The 27,903-nt window shown below is 43.6% G+C and overlaps 2 protein-coding genes across 2 annotated transcripts in view; one reads left to right on the forward strand and one right to left on the reverse strand.

The window, feature by feature from the left end:
- Positions 1-2,897, forward strand: part of fmnl1a (formin-like 1a) — a 44,226-nt gene extending 41,329 nt beyond the window's left edge. The window contains exon 26 of the mRNA XM_053617354.1: positions 1-2,897. This exon is cut by the window's left edge and continues 570 nt beyond it. The gene's annotated coding sequence lies outside the window, so the exon portion shown is untranslated.
- A 2,899-nt stretch (positions 2,898-5,796) lies between these two features.
- Positions 5,797-27,903, reverse strand: part of srcin1a (SRC kinase signaling inhibitor 1a) — a 69,772-nt gene continuing 47,665 nt past the window's right edge. Inside the window, exons 11-20 of the mRNA XM_053640922.1 lie at positions 26,638-26,813; positions 24,469-24,599; positions 24,097-24,244; positions 22,594-22,867; positions 21,848-22,276; positions 21,601-21,753; positions 15,361-16,179; positions 13,842-13,973; positions 10,446-10,523; positions 5,797-6,446 (exon numbers count right to left, since the gene is read on the reverse strand). Coding sequence (XP_053496897.1) covers positions 6,048-6,446; positions 10,446-10,523; positions 13,842-13,973; positions 15,361-16,179; positions 21,601-21,753; positions 21,848-22,276; positions 22,594-22,867; positions 24,097-24,244; positions 24,469-24,599; positions 26,638-26,813 — 2,739 coding nt within the window. The 3' untranslated portion in view covers positions 5,797-6,047. The remainder of the gene's footprint in view (positions 6,447-10,445; positions 10,524-13,841; positions 13,974-15,360; positions 16,180-21,600; positions 21,754-21,847; positions 22,277-22,593; positions 22,868-24,096; positions 24,245-24,468; positions 24,600-26,637; positions 26,814-27,903) is intronic.

Genomic DNA, 27,903 nt, shown 5'->3' on the forward strand with positions numbered 1-27,903 from the left:
GCTATCGAAACGTTTCGGATCGCTGCGTGCTTAGCATCACGGAGAACACGAGGAACTGTAGAGAGACACACCGGGCCCGAGGTATAAAATATAAAACAGATGGAGCTTTCCAGCACAATAATAAGTGCAGCTGTACATACGGTCTACGCTGCAGTCTCCGGTTTAAGCTCCGTGTAAAACATGTCGTCTGAACCGAAGTGAAGTCCACGCTGTGAAACAGCAATATACAAGTGACTGAGATGTTCTAGATGAAGATCTAAGATCCTCTAAGACGTGTCCACTATCTTGAGAAACATTATAGGAATAATAATAATAATAATAATAATAATAATAATAATAATAATCGTGGGGGTGTAAACTTTTGAACAGGATGATCGGTGCAAATTGTGAGCATTTAGTCTTCTGGTAGACATGTCTGAAGGGCTGTACTAAATGAATAATAATAATAATAAAAATAAGATCTTTAAAGAAAAGAATCATTTACACCGATCATCCCGTTCAAAAGTTTACACCCCCTCGCCATGGCTCTTAATGTTGTTTATCGTGTTGCCTTCTTGAGCATCAGTGAACGTTTGCACCTTTCGTAATAGTCGTGTATGAGACGAGTCCCTCGGTCGTCCCCGGTGTGGAAAGACAGATCACATGACTGTTGGAAAGCGCGCAAATACGCAGGAGATGCTGGAAAAGTAAAGAATGTGCCGGACCTGGAAGATTTTTTCTGATCAGTGGGTAGTTTAAGTGCTCAGGATAAACAAGGGACTCGTGAAGAACTCTCACAGAACATAAACACAGCCGTGGATCATCCAGGTAACGACACAAGGGTGTGTAAACTTTTGAACAGGCTAATTTTTAATTTTTTTTATAAATTCAGCTATTGTCTTGTGGACTATATGTAAACATCTGTTATGTGAAATAGCGTATTCAGGACAGAACTAAATAAACAACAACATGGGATTTTTATGATCTCGATAATTCTGTGTGTGTGTGTGTGGGGGGGGGGGGGCACAAACTTTTCCATACAACCATATATGCATCCTGACCCACTTTTCATCTTTTTGTTTTTAAAAATGAGTAAAAATGAAAAAGGAAAAGAAAAACCAGGCACTGAAACGTGGCCGTAGAAGAGAGCCGGAGTTTATTAGACACACCACCACAGCAAGTATGTACAAAATAATTTCAGCTCTCCGAGTTCCTCGTACAGCAGGGAAGGGAGGGTCGGGTAAAGTTTCACATTTCTCACAAAGTTATTCGTCGTCGGCATCCACACCGATAAATTAGCGTCTTCTTTTCGTCAGTATAGGCAATCTATATTTTATACATTGATAGATTATTTCTATAGAGGTCTATATATCGTAGATACAGACGTGTCGGTTATATCACACTACTCTAGAGATGGTAGGGTCACGCTACGGACTCTGCGCCGTGATTGGTCGGCTGAATCCTTCTGTGACACACACACTCGGCGACTGTCGATCAAATCTGGTTACCACGTCACCACAGATTACAGTAAGACTGGACATGCCTTCGCCACGAACATATCTGAAGTATAAAAAGTCACTTTTTCCTACTATATATTTATTTTTAAAATGACATCTGTGCCTTTCTATAGTCTCTCTCTCTCTGTCTGTCGGGTTTTTTTTTTTTTTTTTTTTGGATAAAACGTAGACAACTTCATTTCTTTCGTTCTTTTCTTTTTTTTTTTTTTTAAACAATGGCACCGTGCGACTGCTTTTATAATATACATGCATTGCTATTTAGTTTTAATAAATACCTTAGAACTCCATCTTTTTTTTTTTTTCCTTGTTTTTTTATTTATTTTTTTTTTAAATAAAATGTTTTTTTCTTTTGTTGTTTCCTGGACATAACAATTTTATGTAGAACTCTAAGTAAGAACGATGCTTTATATTTACATAATATCGATTCTTTTTAGTCTAGGTTTGCTCGATGCCGAGATTTCCGAAACATCCGACGTGTCGATTAAAAGCTTCCTGAAAGGGATGAAGTTAGAATAAAGTTCAAATAATCTACACATCGTTATGCTTTTCATGTGCTTTCGGTCACTATTGCGAGTGTGCTCTTGGTTAGCTTAGAGAACATAATCGTACATTAGCCAGACGCCAACGTCAGCCAGTTCTTTCTTTCTTTCTTCCGTTCGCCACTAAATAATACGCGCATGCAATTCATCGCGGTTTTTTTTTTCTTCCCGATTATACGTCGTTACCGGAAGAAAAAAAAAACGCGTCGGTTTTACCTTTCGCTCGAAACTCCAGGGTTACAGTCCAGGGTTCCGCTAAGTGCAGAGAGAGAGAGCGCGCTCGACCCGATCTCACGGTTTCGACGCTCGCGCTAACTCCGTTACCGTCCGGAGGGTTGGTCTCGGATTCACCCCGACGTTTCCACACACGGAAACTAATAGAAAATCCGTATTTAACAAAACAAACAAACAAACAAACAAAAAAAACGGCTAATTGCACGTCGATCTACAATGCTAGCGACTCTATATTACATAGAATTCATACTGTACATTTAGGTCAATATTTTCAACTCAATATATAAAATGTTTTTGTCTTGTGAATAAATAATAAAGCTAGTGTGATGTGAAACTCGTAATTATATGTATGTATATATGTATATATATATATAGTTAAAAAAAGAAAAAAAAGCAAAGGAACAAAGCTGTACAAAGCATTTTCAGTTAATATAAAAGAAAAGAGATGATAAAAGTTTGCATCGTTCGTTTTGTTTAGGGACGATCGTATTACCAACCTACACAAAATAATAAACAAAACAAAACAACAACAACAACAAACATGATACATATTACATTCGTTATGAACTAAAACTAAAGCTAATCACAGGTATTATAATGCAAGTTGTGTTGTCCCCTCCCTCCCTCAACCCCCCCCCCCCCCCCCCCCCCCCGACATGGGTTTATTCATTGTCTATTCATTGATATTCAACTTTGGGACTCTGTTACCTCCTCTTCAGCTCTCCATGGTTTATATTTAACGCTAACACCACCTCATTTAGCTCTACACTTTAATCCGTGGATATAGAAAGTGGGTATGGAGGAGACAGATGGAACGGTCAGAGCTACACTTGTACAGTAGAAGTAGGCAAGCTGCAAGTATGAGGTTTTGTGGCTCGGACTGTGATCACTACTACGTAAATGAACCCGAATTGGCTCGAGGCCAACGTTCTCTTCCAGGCGGCGGCGGTGCCATTTCCATCATTCTTCTTCTGTGGACATTCTGGTTAAGGATTTGACGTCGGTGAGAACGTCAGAGGTGCTTCGTACAAACCTGATAAACGAAAAGCGTACACATTCAACGCAAAAAAAAACCCCCAAAATGAACCTAGTTTCTCTCTAGATGTTCTGATTTCCATATGGAAAAGGTTGATATCTTTGGCGTTTTTTTTTTTTTTTCTCTTCAAAACATGTCAAAAAATGAACAGCAGCGATGAAGCACAAATCATCCAGTGCCTTGCGTTTAAAGATGCCATAAAAGCCAAATGCCAGTCAAGCAATTCGTTCAACTCATCCTGTCAGCCTCTCTAAAGGACACGAATCAAGAGTTCTCTCTCTCTCTCTCTCTCTCTCTCTTTTTTCTTTCTCGCGCTCTCTCTCTCTCAAGAACAAAGCTGCACACAGTAAGACAAATCTGCTGCAGCGAGCAGAGCTTTTTATTTCTCTTTCGGCATTTGCCGACTGCCAGGCTGAGCTGAAGCCAGAAGAGCCAGATTTGTTTCCTGTAATTAAGTTGATTTCCCTTGTGGAACAGAAATCCTTCCAAAGCTGACACTTTGCACTGAATTCTTCATTTAAAAAAAAAAAAACGCAAGCACGTGTGCTAATCTCTCCTCCGGCAGCCTGCTGCTCTCACGGGCCCTGCTCTCAGGCCATTGTTTTTCATCTTCACGCCGAGACAAATCCATTTCCAGCACTTGTTCTGTCAAACAAGTAGAAAGAAAATCCGTATTCTCTTAATACTCTCCTTTTAAAAAAAAGAAATAAAATAAATAAAAATATTATTAATTTCTCTGAAAGCAAGACCGTGTCTATGACACGTGTGCTGTTAGCTTATGCGTTACTCAGTCATGAGATTACGAGCAGCTAAAAGTTGTCCTAATGGACTGAACGGACCAACCTCCTACCAAAATGGCCTGCCCGCCCAAACCCCGCCCCATCACCCCCCCCCCAACCCATTCAACATGCAAGTTCTCCAAACACTACACCAATCCTCCCTTGGATGATGGAGTACCAGATTGATGCGATTCAAAGCAGCTAAAAGTCGTCCTAACGGACCGACTGGGTCCAATTCTTTTCTTGCGTAAGACCCGTTTCGACCCAGCTCAGACGAAATTGCCGGAACACGAGCTTCACTTCCGGTGTCTTATATTTCTGGCCCGTTTGAACGATCTATAGTTGTTCCCTATAGTTCTCCAAACACTACACCGATCCTCCCATCTGCTTTTCTGCATGGTTTTATAGAACAGAGCTGTGCGTTGTGGCAGTGCCCAAGGGTCAAACAAAGTGTGCCAATCTAGTGCTGATTGTCAGACTCGATCATTGTACTTAATGATTTGAAAAAATAAAATAAAATGTAATGGTTGAGAAGATCCTTCCTTTCAGGCTCTTTAGACTTGTGCTTTTCTGGAGCGTCTAGACCTCCATCATGCATTAATGTGCCTTAAATAACCTTTGGACCCTCAGACAAGCTCTCCTTAGGCAATTTAGCCAACTGCTACTTTCTCAACCTCTGTAAATAGCGAGCGTCCTCCTACATCCCGCAATCCGTCTGTCGCACTTGTAACTTGGGGCGGCTGTGGCTCAGGTGGTAGGGCGGGTTGTCCACTCATCGTAGGGTCGGCGGTTCGATTCCCTGCCCACGTGACTCCACGTACCGAAGTGTCCTTGGGTGAGACACTGAACCCCGAATCACTCCCGATGGCAAGTTAGCGTCTTGTGTGGCAGCTCTGCTACCATTGGTGTGTGTGAATGAGACACAGTGTAAAGCGCTTTGGATAAAAGTGCTATATATATAAGTGTGCCAGTTACCAATTTATAACTTTGTGCCAAGTTTGAAGCAATATAACAGATTAACCATATACTCTGTGTGGACATAACAAGGACTATAGATTTTGAATCATACACTGTTTTGTCCTTCGTATTGGTATTCCCATCAGTTTAAAAAGACGATAGCACCAGTTTCAGTTATTTGTGTTCACCAAGCTACCCATTAACGCAAAATTGGACCAGCGGTCCTTACGGTGTAATGAAGTACTTTCATAAATGTTCCCCTACAATTATCTTCCTTCGACTAAAGTTAAAAAGACACACCCCTAAAAGTATCTCATCGGGTATCGTCGTTGCTCCGAGGGCAGTATATGATCCGTTCTGTTTGTACCCAGAGAAACCATCCCGGAAGTAAAAATGTTGATTATACAGGTTTGTTTAGTTGTTTTTCCCTCACATTATCCTGTTTTAAATATTAAGAGGATATAAATCTGAACACACATTGACTACTACTGTACTCACTTTAGGATTATTGCAACTCTACCTTCAATCACGCATGTTCACAGTCTAGCTAATTACACTTGATAAAAATCTACCAGACACCATTAGGTCTGTGAAAGGTGATATTTGGCAGATGAATGACTGTGTTTGGGGTAGAGAGTCCTTTCTCCGGCCTCGTTAGGGTGGTATTTTGCTGGCTCATCGACGTGACTGAGCGCCAGGCTGGAACGTGGAGGGCATCCAAACCCATCTGTGGGCTTTCTGAGGGAAACTGGCAGTACTGTCAGGTTTCTGGAGGATCCAGATGGGAGAAGAATAAACCCATAACGAATGAGAGATGGTAGGCTGTGTGTGTGTGGGCTGTAGCCTTTATCATTCCTCCAGGCTCCTCGAGGGTTCAGCCAAGATGGAGGAGGAGATTCTACATGATGAAGAAGTTTTCAAACTCTATAAATACAAGCCGTCTTTGTTGTTCTCTCACCTTGACGTGCATATCTTTTGCATGGAGGTTCGTTCTCATCCCAGTACCTCACTCAGTGTTGGCAGCTGGAACAAACTGGGGCACGACATCATTTCCTTTCTTCTTGTTTGTTGTACTGTTGCCAATCAAGAGGTTTGGGTCATGGGATGAGCCGGCGGACACAGGAGAAGGGGTTGAGGCCGAGGAAGAGGAGCTTGAAGAGGGTGAAGAGTGGTTGGTGGAGAGCGAAGGGGGAGGTTTTGAAGAATTGGTGCTCTGTTCTCGGAGGAGCCGGCGATGCCTGAGGGTGGTGGCAAGCAGCAGGGCCTCGGTTGAGAGCGTGGCCAGGAGGGCTTTGGTCTGGCCAGAAGAGGAAAACGGATCCTCCTGGTGGTTATTACAGAACCCAGAGGGCAGACGGCCAGAGAAGCTAGCAGCCCGGGTGCTGGGGGGCAGAAACAACTCCGTCTAGGGGCAGCAAGGTGGGAAAGTGGTGAGCAGAGAAGACAGAAAGAGAGAAGAAAGTAAGGAGGATGTATACTATTCTTTATGAAGTGAATACGTTCGATTGTGGAAGTCTTTCTTGGTCATCCATTTTAAGCGAATCGACCCCACATGCTCATGGAGGGTCTGGGTAGGGTTTCGGTCGGGGTTCCTATTTTTCTCACGTATGTACACATCTAGGAATGGGAGACTGAGAGATGTGTACAAGGCCGAGGAGACTCCAAGGAGGATGATGACGAGGAGGAAGAGGAGAGGGAGGTGGGGTGAGTGTCAAGTAGTGTTTCTTCTCACTGGGGTCATGAGGTCACGGGTCAGGGATGTCAGTTTGGCGATGTGATAGCATCGTCCCACGGAGACGATGAGAGGTGGGCAGGTTGAGGAGGATGAAAAAGGAAGGGGGAAGATCAGAGGGATGGAGAGATGAAAACAGAAGACACTCATTAGTATTGAGCATGCATGACGACAGGCACGTACAACAACAGTGAACGGTGACTGTACAGTATAACCCCTACGTTCACGCAAGTAACAAAGAAGCAATTCATGTTTTATGTATGTGAGCAACAGCGAACAGTGATTTCAGCCACACTGGCAAAAGGTAAATCATTTGAACGGATGAATTTCTATCTCAATTCTATCTTTGCAAATGTGGTATGACACGGTGCAGCATCGAATCCAAACAAGTGGCTCCTCAGACCAATCCTTTGGCGCGTTCCTTCAGGTCCCCACTCGTGACTTTGGCTCCTACCTGCAATTAGTTCCCCGTTTATTATGCGACAGTGAAATAAAGAAAAAACTTCTAACTATGCTTTCATCTCAACCTCTCATACATGACTTCTCATTACACATCTATAGAGACATTATGAGGAAAAAAAATAAAGCTCGGAAGGACGTAGCAGGGGTCGTCGGTGCCTCGAGCGAGTGTACGTAGCGACTACAGCTGACTAGCTGACTTTGCTAATCTGCTAAGAAGCTCCGACAAAGCTTAGCATGTAAGGTGTGTGTGTATAAATCGTATAAGGGGTGTAGGCTATACATTTTGATGACTAAATTTTCTCATCAGGAAAAAGCAGTGCATGACCTCTCTCGAGTGACGATCTACACGTGATATAAGCAACTTGTCACGTGTTAGCGTGAACACAGAGTCCCGATCAAGTCCTCTTCAGAATGTTACCTTTTGAAGACTAGTAATGCAAAAGGTAAAACGGTGCTGTTTATGGTGCTGGGGTCCATCCATTTTCTATACCGCTTATCCTACTTGGTCGAGGGGATCCTTATTCCAATACCCCTCAAATATCATAGATGGATTTTATTTATTTATTTATTTATTTATTTATTTATTTATTTATATACATAACCCTCGAGTCGGTTGGTTTCTGTTGTGTCACTCGAAGTATGTTGAGCTTCACAGGACCACGTTATGAACTGTGCGAGTGCGATCATGAGTGTCGGTGTGGCGATAATACAGCAGTAGTGGGAATAGTGTGTGCGCTTTCTTTGATTTCATTATTGTTAGATTTCCCCGAGCCCCTTGCTACCCAATTTACAGCAAAAAAAATAAAATAAAAATGTAATCATTCCTCATGGGTCCTCAAAGAGTGTGAGAGTCCCTGATTAGATTCGACCGAATGTTTCCATCTGTTTCCCATACGGACGCCAGGATTTCTGTCCCCGGGACACTTCGTGAGGGTCCGGTCCGCGCTAAGAGGCTATCGGTATCTCAAGACGTTAGGGCTAAGACGTAAGGATATACCCACCTTTACACGCTCGGATACACTCTATATACACTCTGATCACCACGAGGTGATCAGGTACAGGAATACACAGGACGTTCGGATCTCCATATTAGTGAAAGAATTTCAAATGCGGTACTTTGCATTCAAGAAGAAATAGCTTCTCCGTTGTCAGCACCGCGCGGTGCAGATGGTAAATTAGTGTACAAGTTTTAGATCTGAAGGTGAAGCAGATGGCGCCTTGAGTGTGAGAGAGACAGAGAGAGAGAGGGAGAGAGGGAGAGAGAGAGATAGAAAACAAATCCACAGAGAGATAAAGAGTGACACGAATGACAGATGGAGAAGAAACCGCAAAGAACGTCTCTAATATCTGACAGAAATTCAGAAGTGTAGACAAGGTCGCTTTTGCACTCAGTAACCGTGAGTGAACATTTTTATTGAATTCTAAGCGTGGCGGTCTGGGAAAACCTGCCGCATGTCGCCATGGCTGAATCCTAAAAAACATTCATGAGAAAAAACGAGACAATTATATGATGATATTGTTTACAAAAATGATATCATTTTCTGCTAATAATACGTTTCATCTCTAAAGCCAAGTCTAAAGCCTTGCGAGCTGTGACATTTCCCCACGATCGGATCACGTTTTTTAAAAAATTTTTATTTAAAAACTACTTACACACTGTATAGAGATATCCTTATGGAGGAAACCCTTGGAAGATTCTATGTAGAACCCTACATGTAGACCCCGGAATTATCCAATGAACTCTTATACAACAGTTCGGCCGACTAATTTGATTGGTCGAAGATTTAGTATAACCGTGCTGGGACATTTCACTTGTGTGTACCGCTCTGCTCGTAAAATTCCACTTCCTAGTTCGAAGCTCCTGGTTCCCGGTGTTAGTGACGTCATCAGCGGACATGGCAAACTCCTTTTTTTTTCCTTTCCATGGATATGGCTTTTGACTTCAAATATGAACGCTCTCCGAATGAAGAAGGGAAGGCGATTCGACCGGACGCAAGTTTGTGAACGTACAAATCGACGTGCGCTAGCTAGTGAACTAGCGAGTGTGGCTTCTTCAGGAGCGAGTTCCGCTAGCGCAGCAAGAATCGACAAAACGTTTGGCCGTACTGTGCCCGAAATGTCGCTTACTCAGTGTTCATTTCCTGTTTATAGAACCCTTTTATAAAAGCGATACCGCAATACGGCTTGGAATCGTGTGGTCCTGATAAATACTCTTGCTTGTGCGATAATGAGAATGAGTCTTTATTGGTCACGTATACATTACAGCACGGTGAAATTCTTTTCTTCGCATACCCCAGCATGGTAGGAGGTTGGGGTCAGAGTGCAGGGTCAGCCATGATACAGCGCCCCCTGGAGCAGAGAGAGTTAATGGCCTTGCTCAACGGCCCAACAGTACCTGGGCTTGAACGCCCAACCTTTCAAACAGTAACCCAGAGCCTTAACTGCTAAGGCTCACTTACACTTACACATCGAGATCGTTTCCAGTATACTGACATATGTTAATGAAAGCTAATGCCTAAAGACTGTTAGGTTAAATGGAATAATGTATAATCAGGGGGGGAAAAAAATAGAACAAATATTCTGTCACGACACGAGTCCGAAACGCAATCTCTTGTTAAGGGTGCACAAACTTTTGTTCCGACGCGCTCCTGCTCCTGCGCTAGCACGCAGGATTACGCTATATCTCAGACATTCGATTCAGACGTTACGTCAGGCCACGTTCAAGCGCGGAAACAAAGGTTGTCACAATTATGACTCCCATAATGCACTGCAATACAGCCAACTGAGTAGACTCGCTTCGTTCCGTCGCGCGTAGGACGTCGGATGTTTTCCAGGTGGTATGCCGACATGTGATGGAAACGCCTTCCGGGTTGTACACCGACTCGTGGAATCTGACACAAGTGCAATTATTACAGCGCCACGCGCGACGTGTTTGACATTTCCTTCGTTTATCTGTCCACCTACAGTGTCAGCCGGCCAAACACTGATGCAACAACGCTGGCACTCTTTGCAATTGTTACGTAACTTCAAGCCGTCACGGGTAAACAAACAAACAAACAAATAAATAAATAAATAAAAAGCCGTCTATGACACTTGAGTCATTGGAATAAGGATCCCCACGACCCTGAGAACCGGGTTGTGAAGTCACACAATGGAAGAATCTAGCAACGGCTCAGGGTGTAGGTCACTAAGCAACAGAGAACGTCTCACATCGGCGGGTTCATAAAGTAATAACGCATCGCTCAGCTCGGGGCGGGGGGCAGGAGTGGGCGAGGGAATACAGAGAATCTGCATACAGAGAAGCGATTCGGAGAGGATTTTCATAACGCAAGTAACGGGAAATTACGGTCGTGATAAAGAATATCATCATAATGACGGCAGCAGCATAATGGAGGAAATATGACTCGTATTAAACTGCTTAGAGTCATTAGAGGGCAGAAAATCATACTTTTGCCACTGGGGAATGACGAAGACTGGGAAAGCTGCAGGATAATTATTCTCTCGTCTATCTCCGTTCACCGTCAGAAGCACTTCGAAAAGGAATACGTCGTGTTCCCGACTGACTCGAAATTTTCAGTCTGGTATTTGAAGATCGGTGCCACCATTAGCCTGGTTTATTGCTAATACTTATAGCCTTCGGTTTAGTGCGGTAGAAACTGCACGTCGAAATCGCCACGCGCTCACCTCGAACGTCTCAGACAGACTCGATGTGGTTTCTGACACTGCAGGACTCACTGTGGCGTGTAAAAATAGACAAAAGGGCGTCACCTTGACGCTGAATCATTTTCCTGCATCGAGCTCAGGTAGAAGGCGTGGCCTGAATGGCCTTTTCCTCATATTTGTTTTAGGCTATGTTCATTACGCCAGACAATTTGCCCACGCGTGGCTCATGAATCTGCAAATTTTCGGGGCAATCGGATATTAAATATAAAACAATCGCAGCACTCAGGATGCACTTTACAATCCCAGAGAGAGAGAGAGAGAGAGAGAGAGAGAGAGAGAGAGAGAGAGAGAGCGAGCAAGAGAGAGAGAGCGAGAAGGATAAAAGACAATGGTGAGAAGATAGAGAGTGATGGGGAGAAGGGAAAAATTGGTCTAGATGAAAAGATAACCTTGAGATGAAAGAGCAGGTGGGTGCAACACTTCAACACTTCATGGAGTGTACATGCTAGAGAGAGAGAGAGAGAGGGAGACAGAGAGAGAGAGAGCAAGAGAGGGAGAGCGAGAGAAAGAGAGAGAGAAAGAGCGAGAGAGAGAGAGAGTGAGTGCATGAGAGAAAGAGAGAGAGAGCGAGTGAGAGAGAGAGAAAAAGAGAGAGAGAGAAAAAGAGAGAGAGAACGAGAGAGAAAGAGGGAGAGAGAGAGAGCGAGAGCGATTGAGAGAGAGAGAGGGAGAAAGAGAGAGAGCGAGAGAGAGAGAGAGCGCGAGCGATTGAGAGAGAGAGAGGGAGAAAGAGAGAGAGAGCGAGAGAGAAAGAGTGAGAGCGATTGAGAGAGACAGAGAGAGAGAAAGAGAGAGAGCGAGAGAGCGTGAGAGTAAGAGAGAGAGCGAGAGAGATTGAGAGAGAGAGCTAGAGAGAGAGAGAGAGAGAGCGAGAGCGATTGAGAGAGAGAGTGAGAGAGACCGTGAGAGTAAGAGAGAGAGGGAGAGAGCGATTGAGAGAGAGGGAGAGAGCGAGAGAGAGAGAAAGAGAGTGAGAATGTGGGCATCCATACAGCATGTGTGAGGGTGGTGAAGGTGCTGGAGGTCGTGCTCTCCATTTCAAAGAGAATAATTAAAGGTTTATTTAATGAGACGAGCCGAAGTTCTGATCAGAGCCAGCGTGTCCGGAGAGAGACCTCTCTCTCTCTCTCTCTCTCTCTCTCTCTCTCTCTCTCTCTCTCTCTCTTACAGGCACTCTCAAATATATACCACTGGTAAAATGTTAATATCAGTATAAGCCATAAAGTTGGCAGGGTGCCACAGGGGCACACTGGGTACTGGCCCTGCCTTACAGCTCTAGGGCTCCAGGTTCAACCCTGTTCTCCGTGTGTCCACGAGGGTTTCCTCCACGTTCTCTGGTTTCCTCCCACCTCAAAAAAACATGTCAGTAGGTGTAGGTGTAGTCTACGCTATACCGCCTCTGAATGAGTGTGTAAACACTCTGGCGTCAGGTTCTAGGCGTATTCCTGCCTCTCTCCTAGCGTTCCCTGGATAAGCCTCGGATCCAACACCACTCTGACCAGCATAAAGGACTTACTGAAGATCAATCAGCCAAGGAATAAGATTAGTTTTAATGAGAACCAGTAGTCCCTATACATAACGCTCAATCATTAATCACGTGCTAGGCATCTACGATCTCGGCTACTTCAGACAGAACGTCAAATACGTATGAGATTTGATCCAAATAATCATTTGAGTCAGCAATGCCTAATTTGCATCTTAATTCAAAATCTCAGTGTTGCTTTGTTGCTTGCAATCGTCGCTGAAATTTTATATATATACACACACACACACACACATATATATATATATAATCCAAAGACGAAATGCTATCAAGAGCGGAGTGCGTATCAAGTCTAGAGACCCGACTACAGATCTAACCCGTCTGAGGAACGCGTCCTGACGCCAAATCCATCATGATTTGTTTCACTGTCTCGCTCTGAACTCCGCCCACTTTTCTCCCTTCACCTGTCGTCTCCTGCGTGACGCAGAAGACGTTTATTTATTTATTTATTTATTTTTTAAAGGGTCTTCTTTTGTCTGTCGGTTCTTGAGGGAGCGTCTACTCTGGAAGTGCACTTCGCTGACATCGCCACTCTGTTCTTACAGAGACATGTTTTTTTCTTTTTTTTTTTTAATCATTGTCAGAGAGCTCTCGTTCAGCCTCGCTTCCCACACAAATCACACACACACACACATCCCTGATCTCTCTCGGGTCACCGGTATAAATCTTGAGCTCTGGACAGAATTTCAATTTCGAGTGTAAGGTGGTGTAAGTTTATATCCAGTTATATACATGGAGAAAAACACTGCGATCATTATGATGGAACTTTAACTCAAACGACTCGTTAAATGATTCGTTCTAAAGGATTCGTTCGAAACGCCTCCTTTCAGAGAGCATACTCTGCTCTGATTGGTCAGCTGTCCCAGTCTGTCGTGATTGGTCTAGCGTCGTCTGCGATGAACACCAGAGGCGGGGCTTTTTTTTTTTTTTTTAATTTAAAAAGTCACCTTTATTTATTTATTTATTTATTTATTTATTTTTAAATGATGGCACTCTACCTCGGCCCAGCTTCACATGAACCCCATGAACTCTCAGCTTAGCCCTCAGTTATTAATCAGTAACGAATAGGGACCTGTGTGTAGAACTGTATGACGCAGGATATGGCCTCTCTCTCCAACACTTAGGAACACTTTATATATAACATGAGACGGCTCATTTTTCATTTCGAATTACAACTATATAATTGGAAAATGAAATACATAGTAAAGCCACGAATCATTACGCCGTCTAAACATACGTACGATAGAGTGATCACTACTAATTAACGAGGGTTTCGGGGTTTTAGCGGCTCTCGCGGCAGCTGAATATGAATCGGTGATTCGTATTGACGACAGGGGTCAGGGGTGGAAGACGCATACCTGCTGGTGTCCCTGGCTCTTGAGGAAGTCTTCTCTCTGTTTGCCCACCTTGCTCTTGTCCAAGCCGCTCTGTTGGAGGTGCTTTAGGCGAGATATCGCCTTCCCACCGCCACTCTGAGAAAGTAGAATGATATTAAATTATTTAATTTTTTTCATTTAAAAAAAAAAAAAAAAAAATTAAACTTATTAAAAAGTGTGCTTTTCTGCACATTCATGTGTGAAGCGTGGCAGAAGGTGAAAGCGGAATAAAAAAAACGGGCGATAGTGCATACACAACACACACACACACACACACACACACTGAGGAAACAGGTTCAGAAAAGAATCCACTCTGCAGGAAAAGATAATAATTACAGATTTGCATCTGTAATTATTACCGAGTGAGGCTCTCTGAACGTTCTGTTCTTCCTCTCAACTCAGACATTCAGAATTGTGGGGGTTTTTTTTGTTTTTTGGGGGGCTCACTCAGCTTTTCCAAATTTCAGCACGTTCTGTACCTGAGCACGTCAACAGACTGTGAGAACTCTCCTGATTTAAACCCTAGAGGTATTAACACAAGCGTTTGCCCATCATACGCATTCATTTCTAAATACTATTGTTCATGTGATGTAGCCATTTTTGATCTCCTGATTAAGGCGGTTATTCATTCTGTCCATCGTTTAAAGATTCAACCTGTACGTACGGGACGTCACTACGAAACCAGCGATAATGAGCGCGTAGAAATACCACTGGGGGGCAGGTATTAAATCCTGCCAATGAAAGAAGGCATCCCAAGTATTCCTTTGAATACAAGTCTTGATCCTAGCTGACCGCGCTGTGTATATATTTCCCGTCATTGTTCTCATTTCGTGTTTGTTGGTTTTTTTTCGTCCATCCACGTTACGCGTCAAGATCGTTGTCATATTGCGTTCTATTATTAAATTCCTTCGTGCGTTTGTATCCGGTTTTCCAAAAAAACGTCCCTAATCGGACGACGCGTTAAGACTTAACCCGGTAGTTCCCTCGTTATAATCGCGTAATCTGTGCGTTCGCGATCTTCCCGCCGTCTAGCTTGCTTAACGTGTCTCCGTCATGAGATACGTAACGGGCGAGAAGCTCGACGGCGTTATTCGTTAGGCGGACAGGACGTCGCTGTAAAGCCGGAATAAGCGGACGGAAAAAAAGACCCGCGAGACCTTGAAGCGTTTCGACGGCAGATGAGAGGGGGGGAGAAAAAAGCAGGAAAAGAGAGAAGCTCAAGCAATTTATTTTCATCACCAGACAGTTATAGCTGTAGGTACAGAGAGTAAACAGCAAAGGAGAGACGAAGTTGAGTTTAATCGCCGTTGTGTCGAAGAGATAGTGTGATGGAAAGAAGATAAAGGAGGGAAGGAGGACAGGAGGAGTCAGAAAGGCTCGCTATCACGTCTCCTTATCACACCAGAATCGATAGCCGACAGCAGGACAAGGAGAGAGAGTGCAGAAGAGCGAGAGACATTAAGGGCTGAGTGTGTTCCTGAACCTTGGCTGCATCGGTATTTATGGATGGTTTAGGTGGAACAGGAGGTCTCCGAATCTCTCCTCTTCCTGAGCTCTTTACTGTCGATAGAGGTGGAGGAGCGGTGCTGGCCGACGTCTTGGAATTGGTATCCGGAATACCTTGAGGCCAGGTCGGGATGGTCGGAGTCCCAAAATCAAGAAGGCTGAGCTCCAGCTCGCGGATGGTCTCCTCCAGATTGTCCAGGCGCCGATACGTGCTCTGTCTAATGTCCTCTTTGCGCTCCTGGATCTGTGATCGATCCTCTTCTCCATCATCTATTACCTTCTCATCATCGATCTCAAAGGATTCCTGGATCCTCAGCTCGGTTTTCACTAATCTCGCTGGCTTCTTTGCTGTTAAAGGTGAAGGTGACGGTGAAAACGAAGACGGTTCACCTGAATGAATCGTGCCTTTCTGGAGCTCCTTTATCGTCCTGTTTAAATCCGGGATCTGACATGGCGTTTGATTTGTGGACGATGGCTCCCATTTCCACAGCGACAGACGTGGACTCTTGACGATGCAGCTGCTGTAACTAAGACTTCCCGTGCTCGTGTCTCGTTGTGCCGAGTTGGAAACCTGCGTCGTGGTTCCTTTCGTGGAGATATCTGACGACGAAGTAGGACACCCGGTCAGGACGATCTGAGGGACGGACGAACAGGAAGTCTTGTCCGGAGGCTGTGGATAAACATCGTGTATTACACCGTGTTGTATTTTCTGATTATCAAGCACTAAAGTACGGAGGTATCTTACCTGTGTGTCAGGTTTGGGTTGGTGAAGACTTCCCTGCAACAATGTGAACTGCTGATATGGGACCATGCAGAATGGGACAAGTCTAACATACACTTTAGCAGCAAGAATACATTAGTCAACAATCTCATGCATGTGTTATGTGTGAGTGGGGTAGCAAAAAAGTCATATTAACAGGGTCTGGTTGCATGCCCAAGACGCATTACGTCTTTGGGACGTTATTATAGTGATGTTGCCCCCCCCAATACCATAAATAAATACCATATCTTTAATTGTCTTTAATTGTCTTGTTTAAACAGCCTATGACACAAGCCAGATTTCTAGCTTACACTCGAGAGTCTGGTACTTTTTGTTACTCGACATGTCCCGGACCCAGCTACGTTCACAGATGTAACCGGATTTACTGTTTCAAACAAAACTCCGGATTAGCTTTCAAATCCGTTAAAAAGTCATCCGAAATCAGGCCCACCCAGGCCCCTCCATAGCCACACCCCCTGCTGTGTGTGTGTGTGTGTGTGTGTATCTATTTCTTCAGAGCAAACTCAATCGGTTGATATAAGAGGGAATATATACTATTAAAAAAAAAAAAATTAGTTCGTAAGGAAAAAGAAAAGGCAAAGGGCTGACATTTTCAACAAACAGCAGCTAAATGAATTCACTGATTGGTGAGTGAGTCATCAGAGACTTTACGAAAAGGTCTAAAAGTCAGACTCTATACTTGCGCAAATTCGTCAACTCAATAAACCTTTTCATGTCTTCAAAATAAACAGAGCTGTATCGAGCCAGACGGCTCCCTCATATCATTTTACGAGCTTGTGCTCCTTCTGACCTATGATAAATGACTTCATTTGCATAGCAGTGAGAAGACGAAGCTTTTTAAACGGTACTGAATGTTTAGGGTAGAGCGTAAAAGATGAGAAAAATGAGTTGATACAGGTGATACTTGCTATGATAATAATAATAATAATAATAATAATAATAATGTCTTTTATTGGTCAGGTGTACATTACAGCACAGTGAAATTCTTTTCTTCGCATACCCCAGCATGTCAGAGCATGTCAGAGCACAGGGTCAGCCATGATACAGCACCCTGGGGCATAGAGGGCCCAGCTTGGCAGTGGGGTTTGAACCCTCCGACCTTTTGATCAGTAACCCAGAGCCTGGCAGTGCTAGGGCTTGAACCCCTGACCTTCTGATCAGTAACCAAGAGCCTTGCAGTGCTAGGACATGAATCCCTGACCTTCTGGTCAGTAACCAAGAGCCTTGCAGTGCTAGGACATGAATCCCTGACCTTCTGATCAGTAACCCAGAGCCTGGTTTGAACCCCCGACCTTCTGATCAGTAACCCAGAGCCTGGCAGTGCTAGGGCTTGAACCCCTGACCTTCTGATCAGTAACCAAGAGCCTTGCAGTGCTAGGGCTTGAACCCCTGACCTACTGATCAGTAACACAGAGCCTGGCAGTGCTAGGGCTTGAACCCCTGACCTACTGATCAGTAACACAGAGCCTGGCAGTGCTAGGGCTTGAACCCCTGACCTTCTGATCAGTACCCCAGAGCCTGGCAGTGATACAGTGGGGCTTTATCAGTATCCCAGAGCCTGGCAGTGCTGGGGCTTGAACCCCTGACCTTCTGATCAGTAACCCAGAGCCTTAACCGCCAAGCCACCACTGCCCCCAATATGTTGGTCAAAGCTGATGGAAACCCATCCATTTCCTCCCCCATTTTTCTCTTACAATGAAGTAAATAAAGTTCCCACATGCTAGCTAATTTTTCCCATCACGACCAATCTGGCAGGCTACTTCACGGGTGAACGCTAATCCACGCTTATTTAAGACAGTAAAATCATTGTCTTGAAACTGATGCTCATGTCAGGAACACGCTGGTCAGTGACAAGAAAAGGTCTGAACTTGCTGTGAGGACGAGTGACATTTTACAGCACCAAAAGAATCACTTTAACGAGGGATTCGTTTCCCAGACATACAGTACAGTATGTTTGTTATGCAACGGTAGCATGTGTAGTAATTATGACTCATTCACACGGTCAGTCTGTGTATAAAATATGTTAAGACATACAAACAAAGGCTTTTTCTTCTTCATCTTCTTAAAAGTCCTCTATATTCTACTGTTCTGAGTTTTAAACTCGGCTAATACCTGGTCTGCTTTTGGTTGGAGTCTATAGAAATGATCACTTCATGTTTTAAGGAGAGGACTAACTCACCCTATTCGCTATGGGTGGGCTAACAGACAGCAGTGACTGGCTAGCATTCCAGCTACGGATGGTTGCGTCATCGCCAGGGTTAGCATACAAGCTCAAACAGACAGTTTAATCACCGTAAACAGACAATGCCAGTATGTGTTAAATATTATGGATGGGTGGCTGGTTATTAAATATTAAAAATATACATGCCACACTTCTCCAGCCTATTTTGCTCCGACATGTAAAATGTTCCAATCTTACATGCAGTTAAACGTACGGGACGAATTCAATGATACACCGAGCTCCGGCATGAAAGAACCAAAGGACTATCACCAAACCTCCATGAGTACATGAGGAAGTGGATTGACAATGTTAAGACTCATTGGTTTTTGCTAAACGGGCAACACGATCTCACTGCACCCTGATAACAGGCTCGGCAGGAGTCTCCCAAAGAGAGCGCCAAAAGCACCGCGACATGTGGCGTCTCCTGCTTCGCCTTCACATTCACTCAAGCAAAAGAGAGCAATCTGCACTGCCTTCTGATGCTAATGAGCCACGCGTGTGTGTCGAAATGTGTCCTTACCCCTGAGCTACAGGAGCCGACAACTACAAACACCAACCGAGTTCAAGCGGTTGTGTGTGTGTGAATATCTGAAACACTTAGCAGGTGTACATCTGGAACATTCCGCTTATTACTTTACATATCAGCCAACCAGAGGCATAACAGCAACATCTGTGTTGTAATGAAACACTTCAGTGTTTAGTTCTGCTTATACTGTAATATATATATATATATATATATCACATATGTATATAATGAGGGATGTGAAGACCGGGAGCATAGGATCTGGCAACCTTGATCAGTTTAAATACCATGTCTTACGTGTTAAACAGAAATATGCTTATAATTTGAGCTGTTGATGTGCAGCCATTTTGTCCGTCCCTTCAGAAAACGAGCAGAACGAGCAGCATCTCGGCGATTTCTACACGCATTCATGCAAGCGGAAACCGCGACAGCTGTTTTTATGCATTAGCGTTCTCGTAACGGCAGCCGTATTTTCCGTTTATTATATTACAGCGGAACGAACGTTGTTAACTGTAAAGGCCTATTCGGACTGGGTTCGTTTCACACAGGGATTTCCTTTAATGTCTTTATGGAAAGATTACACCGTCTTTTACCTACTATAAAATGACCAGAAATAATCCCAGGTAATATTTACATTGACATTTATTCATTTAGCGGACGCTTTTATCCAACGAGACTTACAAACGAGGAAATACAAGCAAAGTGATATATCAAGTAGAGAACAAATACAAGTAGTGTTACCGTGCAAGAGTTATAATTGAGTTCAAGAGAAGAGAAGAGAAGAGAAGGACAAATTCTGACTTCGGACCAGAAGGTCATGAGTTCAGACCCCAGCACCGCCAAGCTACCACTGCTGGGCCCTTGGGCAAGGTCCTTAACCCTCAACTGCTCAGTTGTATACATGATACATACATGTAAGACGGTCTAGATAACGGCGTCTGCCAAATGCCATAAACGTAAATGTAGAGGTTTATGGCTAATATTTAAATGAATCAATGTAAATGTATACTGTATATAGGGATGGGCGATATTGACTTAAAACTATATCGCGATATTTTCTGGTATTTATTACGATAGCGATGTCAGTGACGATATAAATATAGTAGCGTGCGCCATTGGTTTTGGCTACAAGTGATAGCTGTGATCTTGAGAGCCTCAGAAACACAAACATTGATCTAAAAGTAAAACTGATTTTCTGTAACCAAACCAGTTCCTGATTGTAGAGATACAGTAGCTCCTCGTTTAGCGCTAAACTCCGCCTTCCGCCGTACTCGTAGAACTAGGATTTATCGTTATTATCTCGGGAAGACTTATTGTGGGGAGAATTTCTACCGGTATATCGCAAACGATAAGATATCACCAAATCCCTAACTGTATGATCAATCTGGACTGGTAAAGATTCCATTATATCCTGTTGGAATAGATGTCTCAGGCCATTTCTTTAGTAGAAAGACACTTCAGGAAGCACTTGATCTATCACTGGATTACTGGAAGGGCCTACCGGGCATGGGCCCAGAGCCCAAGGAGTCAGGGAGTTCCCCAAGGCAGAGCCTGTACAGTATGTAAACTCGCTCTTCTTATTAACTCTACAGTCAAAGGGCCGGAAGTCTGGCTGAAAAACTCAGTCGAAAGCGTACACTTTGAAGACGTTCCAAGGAGAAAAAAACCCCCACCGTTACACCTTCAAAGTGAGCGTTTATGACTTGAGTTGTGTGTAGGCGGAACCCTCCGTATTCTGCTGAGTTTGTTGTGCATCCTCAAACATCTACTTGGCTTCAAGCGTGATCACGTGTGCCGTTTTTATACAGCCGAGTGTGTCCCGTGTGTTCTTTTATCCAAAGAAAAAAGATATCCGTGAGGGAGGGGGTGGGGCCTTTTCTGCATCCGTGCCCAGGGGATCGTTATTCCCTAATCCGTCGCTCGTTATCTCCGGAAAATGAAACGAAGTATCGGTAGATCAATAGAATACAGATCACGTTTAATAACGAGAACGTTTCCGAGAAGTGACACTTCCAGGGGGTTTATACAGCGATGGCATTCGCATTTCACGTTACGGTCACGTGACCTACTATTGGCACCATCGTCCGTTTAGGAAGAAACGTCACTGCAACTCTATAACTCGATACAAAGTTCTCCTTCATCCTACGATGAAACGTTTCTATCCCGATGGGTGCGGCCGCTTCCAGGATGACCCCGCCCTCATCCACAGGGCTCGCCGGACGGTTCGATGAGGATGAAAATGAAGGAAATCGAACACACGATGGCCGGCACGCTCGCGAGATCTCAACGCAATTTGAAAACCTGTGGGAGATAATGGGGCGGCGTGGTATACACCATCTTAACACCAGCTGATGGAATATCTTTTAGAAGACGTTCATCGCAGCAGTGCTGTTCCAGAAAATCGACGCCAAGGTGCATCAAAGCTTTTCTTGTGGATCCTGGTGGCCGAACACCTTACGAACACGTCTGACGGTTTATTTCTTCCTGTCGAAAATGTCCCAAAGACAAAGTATTGACCGTGATGACGGCTAGAGAACAATTCTCTTAGTCTCTCAAGGCTTCGACACCTAGGAGGCGGTGTTGTATTCTATCGGTTTACTTAAAGGCCGTGTAACACTAGGCGTGGCCTGATAGTTAAATAACTGAAATAGATCATTTCTGTCTGTGTTGTGAGGTGATGTCTGTGTTCTACCTCCAGTTCTGCAGCTGTCTGCTCCACTTCTCCGTCCTCTCGCTCTCCGCCTGCCACTGTCGGGGGCGTGGAGGCAGGCCGGGGAGCTTCGGAGACACTCCTCCTCAACTTCACGTGGGGTTTCTGAATCTCTGTTTCCTCGGATTCTGATTTCTACGAACATACACGAGTCATAAATGAATAAAACACTGTATATAAAGAAGATACAGGATATATGTAGAACATGTAGATTTTTCTGCTGCTGCACCTTCATGCTCTTGGTGGAGGCGATCACCTCTCCGCTGCGTGTTGTGAGGCCTGGTGAGGTGGGGAAGCTCCTTCGGGGAGGCGGAGGTGGGGGCGATTTGGACGGTTTCTCCGTGCGATACCTCGCCACCGTGAGCTCGTCTGATCCCCGCCTGGAGCTACCTTCCTTGCTTGAGACCTTGTGTGTGGGATGCTGAGGTTTGTTGGGTTTGTGCTCAGGTGTGGCGTTGGTGCTAGACAGAGACTCGCATTGGTTCTGGTTCTGGTTCTGGTTTTGGTTCTGAACTGGTTTGATCTGTTTAGCAGCATAGTCCAGATCCGGGATGGCCTTCATGAGCTCGGCCTGGGTTTCCTCAAGAAGTCGGTTAATGTCCTGAGCACTGTACTGGGTTAGACTGGCTCGCTTCTCCTCCCAGTCCCTTTCAGCTGCCTGGAGAGAGACAGGAAGAGTATCACACTCATGGTCTCAGTCTCTATTTTTTTCTCTCTGCTTCAGTTAATAAGACAACTTCTTTACTGACACTGGGGACTCCTTCCACAAATATGAAACAAACATCTCCTTATAGAGATTTTCACCACCACAAATATACAGTATGTACTAGTAGTATTAGTCTTAGATTATGTCATGTGTCTACAATTCATGTCCTTGTTTATGTTGTTACTATAGAAACGATAGCGTAGAGTACGTTACTGAGCTTGACGTGTTACTGAGAAACTCGGAGCCACCTCGATTTTGTGCACACTTACCAGTCTGACTTCCACAGAGGACACCTTATCAGCCCCTCCCCGGCCCCCCAGCTCCTCCAGGCCCCGCCCCTTCAACTGTCCTGGTGATGGGTTGCCATGGGGATGGGTGTGGCCATGAGGGCTCCAGTTAGCCAGGCTGGTCTCGTTGAGGTTGAGCGGTGGGCTAGTGGGAATGTCAAAGTCAGCGTTCTTCCTGTAGTCGTCTCCGGTGGTGTGTTTGGGTGAGGGGTTGGTGTACTCCTCCATGTTCTTCCTCACGCCCTCGTTCACCTGCCTGAGAACACAGGATGGACAAGGATGAGATCACCTGAAGTGTATAGGTAGCTGAAAAAGACACTATTTGCATCACATGAATATATATATAAAGTTTGTTTCACTCTGCCCGCATTTTTTCCTACATTCTTTTGAATGTCCATGGAATAAAATAAACTCTCAGATGCCACGAGTGAACCTTCTGCCGTCGTTTACACATTTAAATGGCCATGTAATACGAAGCAATGTGATAACGTGAAATGAAATATGACCTTATATGGTCGTGGGCGTCGTTTCGACTCAGGACAGCTTCATCTGCTGCTATGTTGACTCTGTACACAACAGCGCTTCACCTTCACGCGTTCGCTGAGAGAAGGCTAACGGTTGAGAAGCAGGAATTTGGACAGTAGCTGCTGCAAGCCTCTTATAATCGACCAATCAGTGTGCGACAAGGCGGGACTTACAGAGAGGGGTTAAAGCAATGCGATTATGCACACACATGATGCAGTATTAGACCATAAGCACATCATAATGAAATTAAAGCCGAATCCCGGACGTTTTCTCAAATTTAGGTCTGAAATAGAGAACGTATCCTGGAGAACAATTTCTGCTCATTTCTACCAAATGAACGCGCGCCAGGAGGTTGCTCACGTGAGTCACGACTGGCAAGAGAGACCCAGAGAGATAATCTATCAGCTGTGTATATTGTGTTCTGTCAAATGATTCATTTCTTAGGTTTTAAAGGAAGGAAATTGTAATCCTGAGAGTATTCCCATTTTTACTAACTGTACCTGTCATCTGATTACTTTGTTTTGTGGCGTAACTGTAACGGATTACAGCGACCAGTTTTCTGTATCCCGATTACGTAACGCCGTTACATGTACTCCATTACTCCACAAGCCTGGGTATACGTGTATGAGAAGATGTGTTTGTGTGCACTGGTGTGTGATGAAATGTGTATTCAAGGGTGTGTGTGTGTTTGTGTGTCTGTGTGTATGTGTGTGTGTGTGTGTGTGTATATATGTGTGTGTATAGGTGTGTGTGTGTATGTGTGTGTGTATATATGTGTGTGTATATGTGTGTGTGTGTGTGTGTACGTGTGTGTGTGTGTGTATATGTGTATGTGTATATGTGTGTATGTGTATGTGTATGTATATGTATATGTGCGTGTATATGTGTGTGTGTATATATGTTTGTGTGTGTGTGTGTGTGTGTGTGTGTGTGTTTATGTGTGTGTGTGTGTGTGTATACCTCTTGAGCATGGTGAGTATATCCGTGATGGTTTTGCAGCGTTTGAGCAGAGCGTCCAGTCTGTGTGGCTCCTCCTTCAGGAACTTTACAGCCTCCACCTCCACCCTCAACACCACACGCATTTTACTCTGCAGCCCAGGGAACTGATCTACACACACACACACACACACACACACACACACAGACACACACAGACACACACAGACACACACAGACACACACAGACACACACAGACACATAATCCCACTTTAAAGTAACTGTGCTCAATTTGATCAGTGACACTCAGCTGTGTTAGTGAGTGGTGTGTATGTGTGTGTGTATGTGTGTGTGTGTGTGAGTGTGTGTGTGTGTGTGTGTGTGTATGTGCTCACTCTTGAGCTCAGTGAGGGTCTCTCCCAGTCTCCTCAGCACCATGCTCTTCTCCTCCAGCTCCTGCACTGTGATGTGTCTGTGGTTCACTGAGCTCTCCTTCTGGATCTCCTCCACCGACTTCTCCAAATCACTGACCAACACACACACACACACACACACACACACACACATTCTCATATTAGCGAGAACCACATTAGCATGTGCTTCATGATTGCTAGTTGAAGATGGTTCTGGAAGGAAAGACTTCACTTGAGGAAATTTCACCTTTAGTTAAACTTTATCTCTTTATATGGAGTTGTTTTGTTTATTATGGTATATGATATTGTTTATATTTATTACTTTTACATTTATGTGCATCATAAATATTACCATTTATTATTAAGATTTATAGTGATCCTAATGAACTGATGTTGCAGTCATCCATCACTTTTATATCATAAATGTATACGGACTCCATGAAGAAGGGAAGCAGCCGCAAACCGACGCATCGCTTTTATAACACAATAAAACAAACTGTAAAACTCTCTGCCTTTCTCCGTCCCTTTATTTCATGTGAGCAACATGTTATACCCTGAAATTGCCCACGTTAACTCGAATAAACATATGGTGTGAATAATATATGATAAATAAAACATGAAAAAGTACTGTGAAAATAAATTAATAATATGTATATAAAAAAAGTGTTATTAAAATAAAATAATTTTTTTTTACACAATTCCTGCATGTAAAAATCATATATGGAAATAAGTAAATCACGTGAAAAGTCACGTGAAAATAAATGAATAGCATGGGAAAATCACGTGTGAGAATCACAAGTGAAAAATGAAAAAGAATTGTGTTTGAACAATTTGACAGTAAAATAATAATAATAATAATAATAATAATAATAATAATAATAACAATAATACTATTGTGCATTTAAAATAAAACAATAATTTGTGTAAATTTCACGTGACGTTCTTTTGTATTTCTGTACGTGTTTCTAACAAGGCTTTGTGTGTGTGCCTGCGTCTGTGTGAGTGTGTGTGTGAGTTGGTGTGTGTGTGTGTGTGTGTGAATGTGTGTTTGTGTGGATGGGCGTGTGTGAGTGCTTGTTTGGGTGTGTATAAATGTTTGTGTACGTGTGTGCGTATGTGTGTGTATATGTGTGTGTGTATATATGTGTGTGTGCGCGTGTGTATATGTGTGTGTGTGCGTATATGTGTGTGTGTATATATGTGAGTGTGTGCGTGTGTATGTGTGCGTGTGTATATGTGTGTGTGTGCGTGTGTGTGTGTATATGTGTGCGTGTGTATATGTGTGTGTGTGTGTGCGCGTGTGTATATGTGTGTGTGTGCGTATATGTGTGTGTGTATATATGTGTGTGTGCGTGTGTATGTGTGTGTGCGTGCGTGTGTATATGTGTGTGTGCGTGTTTGTGTGTATGTGTGTGTGTGTGTGTGCGCATGTGTATATGTGTGTGTGTGTGTGTGTATGTGTGTGTGTGCATGTGTATATATGTGTGTGTGTATGTGTGTGTATATGTGTGTGTGTGTGTGTGTGTGTGTGTGCATGTGTATATATATGTGTGTGTGTGTGTGTGTGTGTGTGTGCATGTGTATATATATGTGTGTGTGTGTGTGTGTGTGTGTGTGTGTGCATGTGTATATATATGTGTGTGTATGTGTGTGTATATGTGTGTGTGTGTGTGTGTGTGTGTGTGCATGTGTATATATATATGTGTGTGTGTGTATTTGTAATAAATGCAGCACAGTCAGGGACTCTACACTGATGGAAATGTAATTTAAGCACACAGAGTGGATCCGTTCTCCAGCATACGGCTCGATACAGCAGCGCTGAGTAAATAATTCAATCACATCACATGGCTGTTAGCTTCACTTCATAAGCGCCATCAATTAACACCAACACCAAGTGATTCAGCGGCAGGTCACAGACACTGATTAAGAGAATGTGACTGTTGGGCAATGAGCTGATTCAAAGTGTCATTTGATTGGTATTGGATCAGATTCAGCACGTGGAGGTGATGGTACGAGGCTATATGCTGGTCACCATTAAACATCGAAGTGGAAATAAATAAAAGGGACGTTCATGTCGCTGTAAGCGGCTAGTGATTATATGGAATATGACAAAATGACTCAGGAATCAAACCCAAGTGATTCGTGACTCACTGCAGCTGCTGGATGATGAGCTCCTCCTCGTTGAGGTATTTGAGTCTCTCTTCCTCCACCAGGAGGCGCTGTCTCTGGAGAGGATCCTCCTGCTTCCTCAGAGCATCACACACTCGCACACTCAGCTCCGCCTCCGTCCGCTTCACCAGAGAGCGCACTGATTCCTGATTCTGCAGCTACACACACACACACACACACACACACACACACACACATAAAATAAAAGTTTTGAATGTTAATAAGCATGTACGGTTGTTCACTGTAAACAGTGCAGTTCCTGATTCCTGACACAGATCCCTGCTGCTACGCGAACTCAAAATAACAATCACACAAACTCTTTCCGAAATAATCTTTCTCTTTCATCTATTTCGGTCTTGATGCTGAAAGGGAAAAAACAGCCTTAAAGAGTTGTGTGGAAAACATTTAGAATTTGGAAAAACTGTGAACTGTGTGTCTGTATATATGTTTGTGTATGTGTGTTTGTGTATTGTGTGTCTGTGTGTGTTGTGTGTCTGTATATATGTTTGTGTATGTGTGTGTTTGTGTACTGTATGTCTGTATATATGTTTGTGTATGTGTGTTTGTGTACTGTGTGTCTGTATATATGTTTGTGTATGTGTGTTTGTGTATTGTGTGTCTGTATATATGTTTGTGTATGTTTGTGTATTGTGTGTCTGTATATATGTTTGTGTATGTGTGTGTTTGTGTATTGTGTGTCTGTATATATATGTTTGTGTATGTGTGTGTTTGTGTATTGTGTGTCTGTATATATGTTTGTGTATGTTTGTGTACTGTGTGTCTGTATATATGTTTGTGTGTGTGTGTTTGTGTACTGTGTGTCTGTATATATGTTTGTGTGTGTGTGTTTGTGTACTGTGTGTCTGTATATATGTTTGTGTGTGTGTGTTTGTGTACTGTGTGTCTGTATATATGTTTGTGTATGTGTGTTTGTGTACTGTGTGTCTGTATATATGTTTGTGTATGTTTGTGTATTGTGTGTCTGTATATATGTTTGTGTATGTTTGTGTATTGTGTGTCTGTATATATGTTTGTGTGTGTGTGTTTGTGTACTGTGTGTCTGTATATATGTTTGTGTATGTTTGTGTACTGTGTGTCTGTATATATGTTTGTGTATGTTTGTGTATTGTGTGTCTGTATATATGTTTGTGTATGTGTGTGTTTGTGTATTGTGTGTCTGTATATATGTTTGTGTACTGTGTGTCTGTATATATGTTTGTGTATGTGTGTTTGTGTACTGTGTGTCTG

This window comes from Ictalurus furcatus, chromosome 2 (genome assembly GCF_023375685.1).
Source record: "Ictalurus furcatus strain D&B chromosome 2, Billie_1.0, whole genome shotgun sequence".
Taxonomy (NCBI): Eukaryota; Metazoa; Chordata; class Actinopteri; order Siluriformes; family Ictaluridae; genus Ictalurus; species Ictalurus furcatus.